This window comes from Vanrija albida (genome assembly GCF_041260175.1).
Source record: "Vanrija albida strain AlHP1 chromosome Unknown contig_1, whole genome shotgun sequence".
NCBI lineage: Eukaryota > Fungi > Basidiomycota > Tremellomycetes > Trichosporonales > Trichosporonaceae > Vanrija > Vanrija albida.
The window spans coordinates 2,057,327-2,075,744 of record NW_027191420.1 but is presented as its reverse complement, the minus strand read 5'-3'; the positions used below and the strand labels follow the sequence as shown (position 1 = coordinate 2,075,744).

The 18,418-nt window shown below is 63.4% G+C and overlaps 7 protein-coding genes across 7 annotated transcripts; 4 read left to right on the top strand and 3 right to left on the bottom strand.

The window, feature by feature from the left end:
- Nucleotides 1-1,561: 1,561 nt before the first annotated feature.
- On the top strand, nt 1,562-4,085 carry Q8F55_000851 (uncharacterized protein; the record flags this gene model as incomplete). Its single annotated transcript, XM_069349502.1, has 4 exons — nt 1,562-2,403; nt 2,455-2,974; nt 3,015-3,897; nt 3,949-4,085. 4 exons carry the CDS (start codon nt 1,562-1,564, stop codon nt 4,083-4,085), a joined length of 2,382 nt encoding a protein of 793 aa, XP_069213046.1.
- Nucleotides 4,086-4,553: 468 nt separating this feature from the next.
- Nucleotides 4,554-7,582, top strand: Q8F55_000850 (uncharacterized protein; the record flags this gene model as incomplete). The annotated part of the gene is made up of 6 exons (XM_069349501.1): nt 4,554-4,643; nt 4,900-4,936; nt 5,399-5,427; nt 5,477-7,060; nt 7,098-7,285; nt 7,324-7,582. The coding sequence occupies 6 exons, from the start codon at nt 4,554-4,556 to the stop codon at nt 7,580-7,582; spliced, it is 2,187 nt and encodes a 728-aa protein (XP_069213045.1).
- A 1,780-nt stretch (nt 7,583-9,362) lies between these two features.
- On the top strand, nt 9,363-10,167 carry RPL17B (60S ribosomal protein uL22; the record flags this gene model as incomplete). Its single annotated transcript, XM_069349500.1, has 5 exons — nt 9,363-9,365; nt 9,470-9,515; nt 9,566-9,637; nt 9,688-9,816; nt 9,872-10,167. The coding sequence occupies 5 exons, from the start codon at nt 9,363-9,365 to the stop codon at nt 10,165-10,167; spliced, it is 546 nt and encodes a 181-aa protein (XP_069213044.1).
- Nucleotides 10,168-10,528: 361 nt separating this feature from the next.
- On the top strand, nt 10,529-10,923 carry Q8F55_000848 (uncharacterized protein; the record flags this gene model as incomplete). The annotated part of the gene is made up of 3 exons (XM_069349499.1): nt 10,529-10,714; nt 10,770-10,874; nt 10,909-10,923. The coding sequence occupies 3 exons, from the start codon at nt 10,529-10,531 to the stop codon at nt 10,921-10,923; spliced, it is 306 nt and encodes a 101-aa protein (XP_069213043.1).
- Nucleotides 10,924-11,240: 317 nt separating this feature from the next.
- Nucleotides 11,241-12,857, bottom strand: Q8F55_000847 (uncharacterized protein; the record flags this gene model as incomplete). The annotated part of the gene is made up of 4 exons (XM_069349498.1): nt 11,241-12,139; nt 12,293-12,561; nt 12,605-12,691; nt 12,787-12,857. The coding sequence occupies 4 exons, from the start codon at nt 12,855-12,857 to the stop codon at nt 11,241-11,243; spliced, it is 1,326 nt and encodes a 441-aa protein (XP_069213042.1).
- A 240-nt stretch (nt 12,858-13,097) lies between these two features.
- On the bottom strand, nt 13,098-14,509 carry Q8F55_000846 (uncharacterized protein; the record flags this gene model as incomplete). The annotated part of the gene is made up of 5 exons (XM_069349497.1): nt 13,098-13,193; nt 13,234-13,624; nt 13,681-13,958; nt 13,991-14,256; nt 14,290-14,509. 5 exons carry the CDS (start codon nt 14,507-14,509, stop codon nt 13,098-13,100), a joined length of 1,251 nt encoding a protein of 416 aa, XP_069213041.1.
- A 379-nt stretch (nt 14,510-14,888) lies between these two features.
- Q8F55_000845 (uncharacterized protein) lies at nt 14,889-17,601 on the bottom strand (the record flags this gene model as incomplete). Its single annotated transcript, XM_069349496.1, has 7 exons — nt 14,889-15,650; nt 15,687-16,388; nt 16,426-16,555; nt 16,593-16,662; nt 16,714-16,859; nt 16,916-17,262; nt 17,311-17,601. 7 exons carry the CDS (start codon nt 17,599-17,601, stop codon nt 14,889-14,891), a joined length of 2,448 nt encoding a protein of 815 aa, XP_069213040.1.
- Nucleotides 17,602-18,418: the final 817 nt, after the last annotated feature.

Genomic DNA, 18,418 nt, shown 5'->3' with positions numbered 1-18,418 from the left:
CCCGCCGCCCGCCACCCGTGCCCGTCGCCCGCCATCACTGCCGTTTGGGCCGTTGCCGCCGAGCCAGCCAGAAGAATAACAACAAGGACGCCCCGTGTGTTGCACGCCGCACAGACAGACGGCCACGCCCCGATACACACATCCACCCGCACAGTCGTACCCACAGACGCCACCATCATCGCCGCCCAAACCAGCATCACTCAACGACGGGCTGCCTCAAACCGCAACCCCAACCCCCCTCGAGCCCAGTCTCACACGCTTCCACGCCTCGATTCAACACCGCACACGGTCCAAACGTCCAAAAGGCCAAGCCAAGAGACGAGGCGCGAGACGACCAAGGCCTGCAACGCGACGCCCTTTACCCATGAACCATCGAGACTCTTGACTGGCGTTCCTCTCGCTGCCCCCCTTCAACCTCTCTCTCTCCCCTCGCTCGCCCGCCTGCAATCCCAAACGGCATAAACTTGGGAAACTTCTCCCCTCTTAGCACTTTCCCCTCGTCACCCCTGGACCCGAACCCTTTCGTCGTCAACGAAACAAAGTTCCACCTACCTTCAACGCCGAGAGCCAACCCATCGGTCGCCGCCGCCGCCGCCGCTCTCACTGCTGCTGCTCGCTCGCCTGCCGCGCCGCCGCCGCGTCCGGTGCTGTAACATCTGGGCCTCCCCCTCATAGTGAGACACTCATCGGCATCCCCCACCCCACCCCACACGCTCGCATCTGCTGCCGCCGCTGTGCGCGGTAGGTAGACTCGCCGCCGCTGCCGCTGCCGCCGCCGCCGCCGCGCTCGCCGCTCGCAGCTGTTGGTCGCCGTCATCATGGCAGCCTTGCCGCCGCCGGCCGCCCCTGGGACAAAGTCGTACCCTGCGGGTCACATTGATCCCACAACCCAACGACGCGCCTCTGACTCCAAGGTCATTGTCAAGAGACCAGGTTCAGCCGAGGAAGGCGCAGAAGACGGTTCGCCCGAGTCTGGCCATCAACATCTCTCGTCGCAGCATCCCTCTGGCGGTTTGGCCAAGCCCGTAACCCATACAAGTGCGTACAAGCAGCCGTGTGTCCCTCCCCCTCTGTCCGTGTGTATCAGGCAGCCCGTGGCCCGGGCCAGGCAGACAGGCAGGCATGCAGCAGGCAGGCAGGCCATTGTTGCATGGCCATTGTGCCCAAAAAGGTCCAAATGTGTAATGCCCCCCCAATCCCTCCCTTCTCCATCCTTTACTTGCTCAACTCGCCCTCCACCACTCTGATACTGACATTCGCATCATCCAACCCAGGTTTGCCAGTACCGCCCACTACAGCTCATCATCTCAACGACTCTTCACCACATGCATCGCCAAACCCAGTAAAACCATCCACCGCCGCAATGTCCCAACAAGACGAACGGCAGCTTGGACAACACCACTCGCAACAGCAACAGCAGCAACAGCAACAGCAGCAGCATCACGCACCCCACGCCGCCCAAGCCCAATCCCCCGTGGGCGCTCATCCAACTCATGGCCATCACCCATCACATCCCTACACAACTCCACCAGATTCTGTGCACTACATCCCAAGCCACCCCATGGCGTCCACCTTGCCAGAACAAATCCGCTACAATGAGCAGGGCTATGCCGCCGTGCGACCCGTCTACCCGACCCAGATCTATTACGACCCGACCTTGGGCCCCGTCGAGTACTCGGTCGACCCCTCATTGCCCGCGCATGCTGGAGCTCACGCAGCATACCCACCGCTCGCGGCGACGCGTGGATCGCCTGTCAACACGTACTCGCAGCAGACACCTGCCGTGCCCTCGTTTCATCCACCGACAACAACACCACCTGTTCCCCAGGCGGCTTGGACAAATTCACCAATAGCCCAGCCGTTTTACGGGCAGTATGGTGGAATGCCGGCTCCACCAGGCTCGCAACACGCTGGGCAGCCTCAGATGGCAGAAGACCTCGCCCATGGGAGGTCCGTCTACATCGGCCACGCCCCTCACCAGGCTTGGTCTGCATCGCCCGTCATACCCGCCCCGTATCAGTTCTTCCCCGCATATCAGGGAGCGAGTCCCCGTGCGGATCGGCTCGAGACGATTCCTCAAGAGGCGTGGACACCCTCGACTGGCGCCCAGGTCAGGCCAGCGTACGTGCCCCATGCATCCGGAGCAAATGCAGCGTGGATGAGCCCGCCGACCGCACCTGCAAGGGAACCGAACCGCCAGTCGTACAGTGGCCCCTCTGGAGAGGAGCCAGCAGCCACGGCGGCGGCAGGTGCGGCAGCCGCCTCCGCTGCAGCCGCCGCCGCGTCCGCAGCAAAGGCCGGCACTGGTGCCGCGGCGCGCATCGGTCCAGACCGAGAGCGCAAGGAGTACCACCCTCAGCCCCCTGCGCGACGGAGCGAGTGGGTCATGTGGGTTGGTAATGTGTGAGTTACGACTAGCTTGATCGCCGCTCCAACCACTAACAATGTCATCAGCCCGAGCAACGTATCGCACGAGGAGTTGTGGCGTTTCTTCAACACGACGGTGCCGACGACAACGACGACACCCCCAGCGTCGACGGAGCCTTGGCGAGGGCCGTCATCCATTTTCTTAATCTCGCGGTCGTCGTGCGCATTTGTCAACTTCTCTTCCCAGGCCGATCTCGACCGTGCGGTGCCATTTTTCAACGGCCTGTCCCTCAGACCGTGGGACCCTCGTTGCCCCCGCATGGTGTGCCGTGTGCGAAGGAAAGACGACGACCTTCGAGCTGGTGTCGGAGCACAACGTGGTGTGGGCATGCACCGCTCCTGGATTGAGCAACACCGACACAGCGAGAAACAAGCTCAACTCGCCCTATCCCCCAAGAACACGCTGCTCGAGCCGCCGGAGGGCGACCACAGCAACCACGATTCGTCGTCTGCGCACAAGAGCTCGGCGAGTTTTGCAAGCACCAACTCGAGCTTTCTTGCACACCACTTCCCCAAGCGCTACTTTATTCTTAAGAGCCTTACAACTGTGAGCACGATACTGTGGAGCCATTAGCTGACTTTTCCAGAGCGATTTAGAGGAGTGCGTCAAGACGGGCCTCTGGAAGACGCAACGCCACAACCAACCCATCTTGGACCAGGCGTTCCGCACTTCGCAGGAAGTCATTCTCATCTTCGGCGCCAATCGCTCGGGCGAGTTCTATGGCTACGCAAAGATGATCGGGCCTAGCAACAACAAGCGGCAGAGCTCCAATATTCTTCGCTCCTCATTCGGCTCGACTTCTGGGCTCTTGCTTGCACCGAGCCCTGGTGGCAAGGACCTGCCTCGCCACCAAAAGGGCTCGCTGCCAGCGCCCATCCGCGAGGAGGAGGACGTCGACCCGCGCGAGTCGGCGACACGAGCTGCGACAGACCCGTATAGACTGTACGGGCTCCTGTCCCCTGCCCCTCAACGCACCGAAACCTCTGCCTCCTCGCCAGGAGTTCTGACGGACGAAACGATGGGCTTTGGTAACCTTGAGCTGTCGCCCAAGGGTGGTCACCTCTTTGTTCGCTCTGAATCTCCCGACATGTTGGAGGAAGGTGCAAGGCGGGCGAGCACCCTGGATCCACAGACTCTTCGGGCCTTTGAACGTCGAGAGTCGAAGCCCACACGACTCGGAACCATGGAGCAACACACGGGCTCCCTGTTGGTTCCGCCTCACATCCGCAAGGAAACGTTTGATCTTCGGCGGGAGAGCGTGGGGGAGAGGGTCATTGTCGAGGCCCCAGACACCTACGAGGCCGAGCAGGACGGCGGCGGCGATTCGGCTGACCCCTTGGCGCCACCTTTCCGCCTCCAGTGGATCAAGGTTGGTCCTCTGAGCTTTTCGCGGACGCGACACTTGCGCAACCCTTGGAACGGTGATCGCGAGGTGAAGGTGTCTCGCGACGGAACGGAAGTTGAGCCTGGTAAGTTTGTCGCGTCTTTGTCTCTTGTTTTTTGGTTGCTAACGGCGACAGGTGTTGGTGCTCAACTGTTGGCGGAGTGGGATAGACTGGATGCACCTGCGAGCGGGGCCGGTGTCAAGACCGGCGGCGCCGGCGGGGGCGGAGCAGCTGCCACGAACACCAGCAGCACCACCAAGACACCTTTGTAATGACCCCCACGCCCTTACTGTACTTTTTTTTTTCTCTAACTCTCTCTGCACATACACACACGATACATACATACATGGACTGCGCACACACACGCTTATGCATATGCCGGGTAACAGGATACTCTATGAATGGATGGAATTGCCGAGGCTATAGTGGTGGGCGCGTGGGCTGGTGGTTGGTTATGACGCGTGCTACTGCGTTGCGCTGGGTGACGTTCCTAGTTGAGGGCGATAAGTCTAACCTGAGGGCAGCCAGGCAGGCACCGCCGGTGGGTGGCCCAGCCAGCCAGCCAGCCAGCCAGCCAGGCGCAGCACACACAGCCCAGCCAGGCCGCCCGCCCGGCCGCCCGCCCGACCGTCGGCCCCACCCTACCCGCCGACATCAGCACCCCACATCGCCGTCCACCAACAAGCGATCCACACACACCACCACCACCACCCGTGCATCCACCGCCCGACCCACTTACAATGTCGTCGCAGCACGCCGCGCCGGCCGACCTGGTCAGCAAGCTCAAGGACCTGGGCATCTCGGAGCGCTCGGCCAAGTTTGCGCTCGCTGTGAGTTGATTGATGCTGATGGCCATTCGGGCATGACGTTGCGTTGCCCTCGCACAGGCCAGAGGGACAGTGTCACCCATGGCGTCGGGTGTGTGCTTTGGCGTGTGTGGGCGGGTGGGGCGGCGCGGCGCGCGGCAGGAGGGCGCGGCAGGCGCATGCGCCTTGCTTGCTCACATGTTGACCCGTCGTCGCCTGGCCTGGCCCGTCTAGCCTCGTCACGGCGGCGCCCTTGAGAGAGCCTTCTGACGCGCGCCAGAGAAACAACAACAACGTCGAGCAGGCCGCAGAGTATGGTGAGTCTTGTGCTTGCGGTTAGGCCGCCAGCAGGCCCTGCACCCTCATCCGCTGTCCTTGATCCTGTGCTGCTCGTGCTCGTGCTCGACCACTTGGGCTGCCCACCATGGAGCACGGGTGGTGTAGCCTGTGGAAACTTTGAGTGGCAACGTGCACAGGCCGGCGTCCGCACGACGGACAACGACGGCGGCGTGCTCCCTTCCCCCCCCCCCTCGCCTCCTCGGGAGCGAGCGTATACAACGTGTTTGGATCACTCGCTGACAATCTTCTCCCTCGTCTATCCTCGTCGTCGCTTTCTGCCTGGCCTCCGTCCCCTCCGGCCTCTCCCCCTCCTTTGACACGCACCGTCATCGCACGACATGCCCATGTCGCTCCTGCATCGACATTACCCATGACCAACAAACTCCATCGATCGTGGACTTGGCCTCCATCCTTGTCGGATTTCGTATCGCGCTTTAAAGTCTTCTCGGGACGAGCGGACAAGGATGAGGTGAGTCGAGCAGCATGGTGGTGAACACGGGAGCTGACTCGACGACTAGGTGAGCAGCAGCCCAGATACCAAAGAACCCTACACTTCCTCCCCGGTCATGATGCGTCCATCGTCTCTCGACTCCCTCCTCCACCTCCCACCAAGATTCCCCCTGCTTCAAGGCTCGGGAAGCTCCCCCGGCCTCACTGCCGCCTTTACTGGTGTCCCGCCCGGCGTCGTCTGGCGTCACAAGCGCAGGACGGCCGACGTCGCCGACGCGGGCGAGGTGGCAAACTCCACCCCAGAGAGCTCAGACTCGGGCCACCAGAACGACTCTGTCGACGTCGAGTGTGCAAGCCACAGTGGTGGCGTTGAAGAAGACGTCTCAGAGACCGAGCCAGTGCCAGAACTGGACCAGCCCGCAGCACCAGGAGCAGGAAGAGAAGATTCAATACTGACGCAGGACTCTGTCGTCTCCCTGTCAATCGTCATTCCCGATGAACGCGACTTGGAACAACAGTCAAACGACATTATCATGGCAGCTCTGGGGCGCACCGTGAGCAACAGCGGCAGCCCGCTTCCGTCCCCCGGCCTCCCGCCCAAGAGGCATTCCATCACCTCCAAGCCAACGGCCGGTGCCCTGGCCGCCCTGGGCATGCGCGCTGCCGCCATCGCCGGACCCACTGTTACTCCGCCCACCCCTGCCGTGGAGGACCCTCCGAGCGGACCCAACGCAGGCGCCAACCCGGCGTCCAAGACGTTACTCCAGCCGTCACGCCCTCTGGGGCGCACGTCGTCGACAAAGACGTCGAGCACTGGCCGCTCCAGGTCGCCGAGCCCCTTCTTCCGTGCCCGCCGGTCCCGCGAGGAGCGCCGTGCACGGGACAAGAGCCCCGAGGTTCAGGCCCTGCGCAAGGACTCTATCGGCGCAGAGTCGGACGCCGAGTCCACGTCTGGTGGACCACGCAAGTTCCGCCCCGCCGTGTCGGCCTACGAGTCGCCCGACGAGAGCGGCAACGAGGGCTTGACCGAGGACGAGCATGACGACAGCGAGCCAGAGCACCACCACTACCACGATGACGACGATGACGACTCGGAGTGGGACGAGGACAACTTTTTCGACGACGAGACAAAGGGCAACACCGAGGCCAACGCCTTCTACGAGGACGACAGCATCATCGCAAAGGATGACGGCAGCACAGAGCAGAAAGAGTTCAACCGCGAGAACTTTGACGTCTACGGCGAGGAGGTTGAACACGATGTTCTCGGTGAAGGGCCCAACGTCGTCGTGCCCGAGGAGCCCATCTTCGCCCAGCCTTCGCACCTGCAGCCTGCAAAGGTCCGCAAGTCGCTCAAGTCGGGCCTCGACTTGGTCACATCGCGCCCAACATATGCTCGCGACCGTTGCACCATCACCATCACCCAGGGTGACCCCGACGCGGCGCTCGACGAGAGCGGCAAGCGCATGCGCCGCTATGTCGTCCTCAGTGACTTGTCCGAGGAGAGTCGCTACGCCGTCGAGTGGGCAATTGGCACGGTTGCTCGTGACGGTGACGAGGTCTTCCTTATCTCGGTCATGGAGAACGAGGACAAGGTTGACCCCAAGAACTGGTCGGGCAAAGACCAAGCTCTCAAGATCAAGGTTCAGAAGGAGGTACGTAGTGGTGCGGTGGGCTTGCTGACCGTTTCAGCGCCAGACGACTGCGCTGCTCCTCGTCCGCCAGGTTACTGGGCTCCTTACCCGCACCCGCCTCAACATTACCGTCACCTGCCAGGCCCTGCACGCCAAGAACGCCAGGCATATGCTCTTGGACCTGATCGACTTCCTCGAGCCCACTCTAGTTATTGTGGGCTCGCGCGGTCTTGGCCAGCTCAAGGGGTGAGGCACCCCGTCACGATGGGTACTAACCCACACAGCATCCTTCTCGGATCCACATCACACTACCTGGTGCAAAAGTCGTCGGTGCCAGTCATGGTCGCCCGCCGCCGCCTGCACCGTCCCCTTCGCAGCACCAACCCCGAGGAGCTGCGACACTCGCCCCGTGTCTCGCTGGCGTCGGCCAACATTGAGAAGGTGGCCTCGAGCAAGGCCGAGGACGACATTGTTGACGCTGCCGACGAGGAGGAGAAGGCCGAGTCGGTCGACCCGGAGCGCCACGAGGCGGTGGCTTCGTAATACTGGGGCGATGTTGTATCTGGATGGTATGCGAGTGTCTGCGCGGCGTGGGGTGGCGCATAGTGTGTGGTGGGCAGAAGAAACTGAGACATGAGACAGATGTTCTTGCGCCGCACGGTCACGGCGGGGGGCACGGAGTCGGGCGTTCCGAAGAGGTGTCCCGTCGCGATCTGGCCACGCGCCTTGTCAATGCAATAAACTTTGCACAATTGCACCAGAATAGATGCGAATAAGACAGGCGCACGCTGAAACTCGCATTCTCTGATACAGATCAGTAACCCTAGTCATGTCACCCATCTATAACGCCACGCCACACGCCCACACCGCGCCGAACCAGCTCTGGCCTAGACGTTTGTGGGCCAGACGCGAATTTCCATCCATTGTCCCGTGGAACGGGATGAATCTCTGCCTGACGGATTCCAGACAACGCGCTGCTCGTGTACGCGAGCGACGCTGCGTGCCAGGCAGCGATATCGGAGGCGGCGCCATACGCAGAGGCAATGGTACGATTGGCGGTGCCGCAGTACACCACTTGGTGTTAACTACGCCATCAGCGACGGCTGGTGCGGGCCCAGTGCTGCCCCTGTGGATGGGTGATGCGTACTTGCTTCAGCGGCTGGCAGCATCCGCCTCTCGCTGCATCCCGGAACAAGTATCATCCACTGCTCTCTGCATCCAGCCAGCATGTGCTCGTCCTCTTCTGCTGTTCCGCTGCAGAAGTGCGTGCGACCCTTTGTCGAGCACTTTGCTGGCACGCATCTGGGAATGGCACTTCGTCCCGAGGACACTCGTGCACTCGTGAAACTGTCATTACCTCTACTCGACATCGACCACGGCGCACGCTGGGGCCTCCAACGCGCTCTACCGCCTGCTTCTTGCGCAAAGCTCCTCCCCGACACACCTCGCCCACCGCCATTCCAGAGCCCAGCGCGCATCTCGTCCACGCCACACTCTGATCGCCACCAAGACCCCGCTCGCACAATTAATACGCCACTCCGCCCACTCCGCGTGCACGGCACCACACTCCCCACTTCTGGGTGCACGGCACCACGCTCCCAGTTTCCCTCGCAGGAGCCGGCACAACCAAGCTGCGCCGCACCCTGTCGTGGATCAGTCCAGACTCGACGACGGCGGCGTGGAGCTCTCGATGGCTGGACGCCCCCCACGCCGGGCAGAGAATTACGACGAGGGATGACAGGCTCCCGCCGCCCCGCTGTCTCAGGATGAAACCGTCGTCAATGGATCTCGCTCGGGCTTACGCAAGGCGACGGCGACCTGCAGGTAGCCACCGAGGGCCGGCTGACCCGTGGTGCACTGCTGCGGTCAGAGTTCACACTAGGCGCCGCGAGCCCGTTCCCCTGGGGGGTCGTCGCAACGCTGTATGGATGACGGCAAAGTGGGCTGGGGACGGGTGCCACGGGCGCCCGCCACGGACGCACACGCACGAGGCACGCCACTGATGGCGATCGGCGCGGCGTGGGTTCCGCTTGTTTAAGTACCCCTGTTAACATTCCACGTGTCACCCGCGTGGGGACATAACGCCGGAAAATGCTCAAATCCCGAGTAAACTGTGGCACTCGGCGGGACCAATTTGGGCGGGTCGAATGTCGCAAGTCTGAAGTTTCTGGCGGGGCTGGGTGGGCGGCCTGGCGGGGGGGTGTCGCTGGGCAGGCGCGGAGCCAGACTGACTGGCACTGGCTCACGGGCCCAGCGACGGTCGGCTGCACCTAGACTTGCACACTCACGACTTGTTCTCTTCATCCAGCAAAAAACAGCCGAGATGGTGGGTATCGCGGTGACATCGACGACGGCGACGGCGACGGCGACCCCCGACCCCCGATACGCCGGCGTCGACGACGACAGAAGAACGTAGACTGACGCAGACAGGTTCGCTACGCCTCCGCCCACCTCGTCAACTCGAACCCCGAGAAGTGTGCGTTTGGATGGATGGCGAGGACGGGGGCCAGTACTGACCTGCTACAGTCGCCAAGGCGCGCGGCGAGTATGTCCGCACCCACTTCAAGAACACTCGTGAGGTCGCCGCCGCCATCTCGGGTGAGGACGATTCGTTGGAGGATTTGAACTCGTCTGACCCCCATCCCCAGGCATGAAGCTCTCCAAGGCCTACGCGTACCTCGCCGACGTCCAGGAGAAGAAGCAGGTCATCCCCTTCAGGCGGTTCGACGGCTCGATTGGCCGCACTGGCCAGGCCAAGCAGTTCAAGACCACCAAGGGTGGGTAGCAGGCGGCATTTCGAGGTTTGAGCAGGGAGACTAACCCGACCCCCAGGTCGCTGGCCCGTCAAGTCGGTCCAGTTCGTCCTCCGCCTTCTCAAGAACGCCGAGTCGAACGCCGAGGCCAAGGACCTCGCCTCGGACGAGCTCATCATCAAGAACGTTGTCGTCCAGCAGGCCCCCAAGACCCGCCGCCGCACTTACCGCGCCCACGGTCGCATCAACCCCTACCAGGGCCACCCCTGCCACATCGAGATCATCCTCTCGACCCCCTCGTCCGAGGTCGCTCGCGCCAAGGACCTTGACGTTGCCGCCAAGACTGGCCAGACTGTTGCCGCCATCGAGGCATAAGCGCGCTAGCATTGGGTTGGCACCTTAGGGTGTCGTGTATGATGGATCACATGCTCTGAGTGGGGGCGGCGGCGGCCGGAGCGGGCCTGTCGGTCTCGCGTAGCGCCGTCGTGCCGTTGTGCGTCGTTCTCGTCGGGGGTGTATCTGCATGTCATGTTGCTTGTGGCGGGGGGGTGCTGGCTGCAGACGGATAGGAAGAGCGGGGGTATTTTAGTTTGCACAAGTTCAAGTATGGTCGCAGCCACGTGGTTGGCGGTGCCAGCCGACCGACGCGGCGATCACTCCACCCGCGCACATGCGCGCACAACGTCAGTTCCGAGCGTAGCCACAACAAACGACTAACCCTCCCCCGCAACCCCCCATGTCCCAGTCAGGCCCACCAGCAGACGCAAAGCAGGCGCAGGCAGCGGCGCTCGCCGAGCTCGAGAACGCGCAGCGGCGCAAGCGCGCCATCGACACGAGCCTGGCCAACCTCGAGGCGTCGATCTGGGCCTTTGAGGGCAGCTACCTCGACGAGACGGCCGCGTCGGGGGGCAACATTATCAAGGTGGGCGGGGGCTGCGGGGCGGGCGCGGCACAGGTGGTGGGGCTGACACGCGCAGGGCTTTGACAACTACCTCAAGCCGCCGGCGCAGGGCAACAAGAAGAAGCCCGAGCCGACGGATGCCGACCGCCTCTTCTCGGCCAGCAGCGTCACGTACCAGTCTGTGCGTGGGACGCTGGGCCATGCTGACGCTCCAGTCGCTGTCCAAGTGACGACGTGACGAATTACGCTGACCGTGGCTTAACTTGTACTCTGAAGGGCCGACGCCCGCCGTGTTTGTTGTATGCAGCGTGTGCTGTTCGTGTGGCCTGGTGCAAGGCTGTTTCGGCGCGTCCTGCTCTGCGCCATCGCGCGCGACTGCTCCCCAACCTCGTGCGAGTGCTCCGCTCCGCTGCACGCTCTACCAATTCATTGTATCAATGCTAGGAATTGCTACACGCCCGCCACCCCGCCGCCACGCCACGGCCACAAGACATGCGCCCACTAGTCTTCACAAACGTCCCTCCACCCGCTTCACCCCCCCGCGCCCCTACGCGTCGTAGCCCGGCGACCCGTGCTCGATGCTCGCGGGCAGCTCGGCCGAGTGGTGCAGCTCCGGCTCGTGCGGCAGGTGCACCTCTGGCGGAGGCGGGAAGATGACGGGCTTGACCAAGCCGTTGAACACAAACGTGCCGTAGACGAGCAGGCCAAAGCCGGCGAGCTGGATGAGGCTGTACGGGAACAGCAAGCGCTCCCAGCCGATGGCGAGCGACACGATCCAGATACCCAGCGTGCGGCACGTGTCGATGGTGGACCGCGTCGTGGCACTAACCCGCGACGTGACGCTCAGGCCGAAGAAGTTGAACGCGCCGATGCTGCAGGCGATCGCAAGCGACGCCCACATGACGGGCGGGTTGTTGATGATTTGGCGCCAGCCGCGGGGAACATCAAAGTACGACGACTTTGTGTGGAACGCGAGGTGGAGGAAGGGCATGGCCGCGGCCGTGGTCAGGCCGCCAAACGTGCCCTCGAGGGCGACGGCGGCGAGCGGCTCGATAGAGTAGTGGGCCATGATCTTCTCCTCGACGACGTACTGGGACGCGGTGAAGATCTGCGCAAAGAGGATAAGGCCGACGCCGAGGGCCACCTTGGCCGGGTCGTCGTCGCTGCGTGTGTGCACCGTCATGACGCGGAGCACGAGGTCGGACGGGATGTCGGGCAGCGCCACGCCCTCCTTGAGCGCCTCGGAGATGAGCGTGCCGGCGAGACCGACGAGCGCGACGCCGAGCGTCACGATGAGCAGCGCCGCCCACTGGTACAGCCACAGGTGGTGGCGGAGGAAGATGACGCTGAGGACGCCGACCCAGAGGACGAGGGCGCCTCGCGACATCTGGTAGATGGAGACGGGGCAGAGGATGAGGCCGACGTTCATGAGGGTGGTGCCGCAGACTGGGGAGTCAGCGAGGGCGAGAGCGAGCGCGCAGCGCGAGCTCGAGCGTGCAACGAGTGCCTGCCCGTCACCGGCAGGCACCCAGCGGCTCCCTATCAGGCAAGCCGCCATCATCACCGCCGCACCCGAGCCCACCCCCAGCCTCTACTCACTGTCAAAGAATGCCGGGAACCACATCCAGAACACGGCCCAGCCGCGCAGCGGGCGCCCGACACGCAGCTCGGTCTCCGAGTCCGAGTCGGCGTCGGCGTCGTGCTCGTCGGCCACCGGCTCGGCAGGCACGGGCTCGTAGCCCTCTGGCTGGTCGGGCGTGCGCGCGAGCAGGCGCGAGAGGTAGTTCTGGCGGCCGGCCTTGTCCTGCGCCGTGGAGAGGTAGGCCCAGAGGAGGGGGAGCGCGCAGAGGAACTCGCCGATGAACATGCTGCGGGAGCGGGTGAGCGGGTGAGGGGGAGGGGGGAGCGTACTTGAGGGTCTGGTACACTGGCTGCTCGAAGTAGACTGGCTCGGGCGTGGCGCAGTCCTCGACGCAGAGCTTGACCTGGTACTTTGACCTGGGGGGTGAGTTGTTGTTGCTGGTTGTGTGCGCGCCGCGCTCCGGCCGTGGGGCACACGACACTCGCCGCGGCTCGCCGCTCGCGCGACTCACAAGAGAGAGTTGGCACACCCCGTGAGGAACATGCCCGCGATGAGGGTCGACACCCCCATAGAGCCGGACATTGTGGGTGGGGTGGGCGCGTGATGGGTGATGTGATGGTGATGAGGGACGACGCGGCGTATGTGTCCCGCGTGCTGCACGTCGCAGCGGCGGGTGGCGCGTCGTCCGTCGGTGGCGTCACAGCGACGGCAACCACCGGCCGGTGTGGCACGGGAGTATTTGGCTCGTGAGGCAGTGGATATTACTCCCTCCCTCCCTCTCTCTCGCTCGGCGTCCAACCCTATGCATACCCCCTACACCCCCTACTCCAGCGCAGCGTACACGGCCCGCTCCATGGCCTCCTTGAACGCCACGACCTCTGGCGCGCTGCTCGGGATAGTCTGCGTCGAGAACACTGCCTGTGGCGGGCGTCAGCTCGCTTCCTCTCCCAAGACCCACAGCAACGCCCCGGGCCGGGTCGACCCAGTACGTCGTGCCGGCGGCCCCTCCCCAGCCCGCGCTGCCGGCGCTGCGGCCGGCCGGCGCCGGCCCCCCATCAGAGGGGAGGTAGAGCGCCATGCCTGTCGACCAGTCTGCCTCGCCGGGCGCCAAGGCCTCGATGTTCATGAAGCGCCCGAGCGCGGTCGCCATCGCCGGGAGGGCTGGGGGCGGCAGGCTGCGCGAGAAGAGCGAGCGCACGCTGCTGTCGGACAGGAGGGGGGCGGCGGGCCGGGCGCCGGCACCCGACAGCGAGGCGTAGTGCGCCAGCAGGTGCGAGAGCAGCTTGATGTAGTCGGCGCTGGTGGAGTAGATGCCGCCCCCGGCGACGGGGTACTCGATAGCGTCGGTGCTGCGGGGTCAGCAGTGCCTCTCCCCCACAATAAATCGCGAGAGAGAATGACGCACCTCCGCGGCAGGGTGAGCAGCGGCAGCTGGTCGGTCAACACCTCGTACCCCCGCTCCCCCCCAAAGCGGAGCGGCACGAGGCGGCCCTCGTGCGCCTCGCCGAACGGGTAGAACGTCGTGTCCCCCATGCCTAGTGGGAGGAGGATGTTCTCCTGGAAGTAGTCTTCCACCGGTACCCCCGCCACGGAGGGGAGGATGAGCCCGAGCCACTCGGCAGAGTTGCCGTACTCGAACGTGCTGCCGGGCGCGAACATGAGCGGGGTGTGGACGAGGTTGTCCTGGCATCAGCACCGCACTGTCCACGACGCACAATCTTGCACGAGTTGACAAAGCCGCGACCCAGCGGCGCGACGCCCTTCCACGCCTGCACCTGCTCGCCAAACTCGGCACCGAACCCGGACGTCTGGTTGAGCAGCGCGCGCAGGGGGACGGGGCTGGCGTTGGGCACGAACGTCGCCTCGCCCGCGGCGTTTAGCCCAGTGAATATGCGTGCCGCGGCGGCGTCGAGCTGGGGCGAGAGACTGCGCACGTCCGTGTCGAGGGACAGCACGCCCTTGTCCACGAGCTGGAGGTAGGCTGCCGTCAGCGCCACCGCGGGCCCGCACCCACCGACAGACGTGAGCAGCTTGGTCGTGCTCGCGAACCACATTATGTCGTCTGTTGCGAGGGCACGCGCGGGGTGCAGCACGTCAAAGGGCCCGGCCGCGCTGCTGAAGAGCAGGCCCGAGGCCGAGGCCAGCGCAAGCGTGCACCCCGGCACTTTTGCCCCCCACTCCTCTAGCGCTGCGGTGAGCGCTGCCGCGCCGTCGGGCTTGAGACGCGCTGCCATCAGTGGTAGGTCAGTGGAATGTCGAGGCGTCGATGCGTCGATGCGTCGCAGTTGCGCGTCGCATACCGTTCTTAAGTCGTCGAGCATCGGCCCGGCCGGCGGATAATCCTCGGCCCGCCCGGCCATGTCCGTCATCTGCCGCCCCGCCGCCCCGCACAGTCGCCCGCACGCCGCACTGCACCCCCGCGATAACGATCAATGCATGATGACTGTAGCGATGGTACTGATGCCTCTAGCGATGGTACTGATGCCTGAAGCGATGATACTGATGCCTGAAGCGATGATACTGATGAGAGCGAGAACATGATGATACTAGCGATTGCACTCGCCTACACGACGCCCAAACAACTTGCCGCCGAACACTTCACCCTCCCCCCCATTACCGCGGCGACGGCTCCTTGAACCCCGACCCCTCGGCCGACTGCACAGACGTCGTCCGGTACATCCCAAGCCCAGGCGTCCGCTTGAAGCGCGGGTTCGACGCCCCGTAGTTGACACCCGGCGCCGTCTCAGAGCTGTCCGTGGCCTCAGGCGCAAAGCTGATCGCACGCGACACGGTGCGCGTCAGTCGCAAACCACGGTCGTGGTCACGCTCGCGGTCGCCATGCTCGACAATCGGCTCGTTGATCGTGATCGACCGGCCGTTGTCACGCTCACGCGTCGGCAGGAAGCCGTCGTCGCGGTCCACAGTGCGCGAACGCCCCTCTTCGGCAGCCGACACGCCCGACGCCTGGCTCGACGTCGTCGCCACACGCAGGAAACGACGCCATCCGCTCTCCTTGTCCTGCTTCTGCTTGCCCTGCAGACGGCTAGCCGGGATGAACGAGTGGACCTTGGAAGGTGAACCCTCGGGAGAGGGCGCCCGCGCAGTCGCGTACGGCTGAGGTCTGTCGCGTCGGACGTAGCCGTCGCCATCGTCCTCATTGTCCGACCCGGCGTTCGTCGAGTGCTCATCGCCAGAGTCCTCATTCGTCGAGTGGCGCGAGCCCGGGCTTGCAGCACGTCGCGGCGACGACGCGTTCGTCGAGTGGCGGCTGGGCGCAGGAGATCCGCGACGAGCGGCAGCGAGGGCCGCGCGCTTGACATCCTCCGCCGACGCGCCCTCGCAGTCGTACGCGTCCTTGACAATGCTGACATGGACCTAGATGATTAGCAAACTCCGACAGGCACAACTCACATCCTCGTCCCTGCCCTTGCGCTCAATCACGAGGTCATCGCCCTCGCGATAAGCCGCAAGAGGGGGAGTTCCGCGGCGCTCCAACTCGATCTCCTCGCTGTCGTCGTTGCTGCGCTTGTTGCCGTCGCTACCGTCGCGTGTCCTGGAGCTTGTGCTTTCACCACTGCCGTCACTCTTGATACCGTCATCGGTCGTGACACGGATGTGACGGTTCCGCAGGTTGTGGGCGAGACCAACATCGCCCTCCTCATCATCACGGTTGATGACGACCTGCTGCCCTGGCTCCATGCGGGTGGTGTGTGTCGTCCACGCCGGCTCGTTGCCCGCACGGGTATCCATCGACGGATTGCGAGACCACGTGTATGTGATGCTGCGCACACGGCGGCCAGACAAGAGGAACGGAATCGACAGGCCATGCGTCAACACCGACGCTAACACCAGCATGGCGACAATCGGCCCGATGGTTTCCTGCAGTAGGTCGACCTGACTTGTGTCACCGTCGAACTCTGGCTCCGGAATGTGGTGGCGGGCGAGGGTCGAGATGAAGATGGCGCCGACGCCCATGGGGCCGAACCACCCCACGAAGACGGCCTCCCTGAAATTCTTGATGTCTGGGATCCACTTGTACAGCGCCAGGATGACAGGCATGCGGCGGAAGAGGAGAATGAGAATAGCGAGGACGATGAGGCGCCACACCGAGAGCTGTCTGTCAGTCTCATTGTACACGCACTTTGCTCACATGGAAGTCCTTGTTGGCAAAGTCCTTGAACGGAATAATCGCCCCGATGTAGATGAACGCAGCGCAGTTGAACAGCAGGTCGATGACGTTGGAGAACACGGCGTCCTCGGTGGCCTTGTTGAAGTATCCACTGGTGGGTCAGCAGGAAACGACCTCACAGTACCCACTCCCAAGCGAAGGCCGTGCCGCACGCAAACGCTGCAAGGAGATCGTCACTTCCGAGGAGCGTGCAGATACCTGCGTTGTCAGCACCATTCCAACACCACGTCCTAGCCCCGCAGCACTTACCAATCGACAGGATGGCCAGACTGACATACTGGGCGACGAACGACTGACGGTCGATCCACTTCTTCTTCTCGCCAAACTGCATTGCCTTGCGGGCAGCCCAGCCGAGGAGGGCGCCAAGCACAATGCCAAGCGCAACCTCGTAGAGCCTGAGCGCGTCAGTGCCGGCGCAAACACACAAGCGAGCACACAAGCTGGGACCTACCAGGTGACGTAGAACCACTCGCCGACGGCGTGCCCGGCCGATTTGTCAAGCGTGAGGTAGAGCGCAATGTACAGGAAGGGGAAAGCAGCGCCATCGTTGCTGCCCGACTCGGCGGACAAGAGGTGGCGGATGTGTGTGGGGACGTGCTTGTCGGCAAACTTTCCTCCCACGACGGCCTGTGCAAGGATGGGGTCGGTGGGAGTCACGCATGCGGCGATGACCAGCGACGAGAGGTAGGTGAGACCTGGGATCATGGCCATGATAAAGCCCGCCGAGACCAGCCAGCCGTACACCATGCACGGGCCAAGGAGGAAGAAGAGGGAGCGCCAATGCCGCTTCATGTATGCCTGGAGGTGTCAGTCCTCCCTCTCATGGTGATTTGTCACCCCCCTCACCTTTGGCAGTTCGACGCCGACGGCAAACACGCCAATGGCGATGACTACACGGGTGACCTCGAGAGTAATCTCGTCCGTCACATGCTGGTGCTTGCCGCCCCAGGCATATGGGTCAAAGAGGTTGAGGACGTACGGCCCGAGGATGATGCCCACGACCGTCGCGATAGGTGCTTCACCGAGGTAGAGCTTTTCCTTGACGAGGAGCGAGACCAAGGAGAAGATGACGGTGAACGCGCCGAGGATGGTGTACACCAGGTGCACGGCATTGACGTCGAAGGGGTGGAACCCCATGTTGTGCTAGCGGTGCTTGGAAAGTGATGGAGGAAGGCTCTGATGGAGTGAATGCTCGAGTGTTGGAGCGGTTGGTGTCGACGAGTCCTAGCAGCACAGAGCCATGCCGCGGACGACGGGAGAGAGGGCGGGCTGTCGTGGGAGACTGTCGCTGCCGCGGTCGTGACTGGTTGAGGGTGATAAGAACCGGAACGCTGTCGCAGGAAGTTTGTCAAAAGTTGGACGGCGGCCGTGAATGTGAAGTTGGGTGGCAAGGGCTGGTGGAGGCGGAGGGGGGGCTACTTTTGACGCGTGCCAAGACGGTGTTCTTGGTGTCTGGGATTGCCCAGTCGCTGTCGTTTGTCGATATGCGGCGTCAGAGACGGCGAGGGTGTTGTTGGATAGGATATCTAAGAGTGCGGATTGGGAACAAAGTCTTGGCCGTCGAGGGCACAGTGGGTTTTGACTGCGCGCTCAGTGCCAGGAGCGGAAGCAGTGACATCCTTGGCAGGGTCGCGACCAAGTCTCGACAGTGGACGACGACGGAGACGGCCAAAGGGCAGACTGGGTCTCTCTTGATAGCGCGTTTTGATCCCGTCGCACAACTTAAGCCACCTCCACTTGCGCGTACTTGAAATATTGGCCAGTAAACAATATGTCTGATCAAAGGCCGGCTATGGGCTGCCTTTGCGGGCGTCGACTCGGCCCAGTGGCAAGATCCGCGCGACACTCAGTCCTTGCCCGCTCAGCAGCGACTCACGAGCGTCATCTGTTTGTTGCCAAGCCAGCAATGGTGCCCCATCTACACAACAACTCGTCCTCATCGGCTATGCTTCGT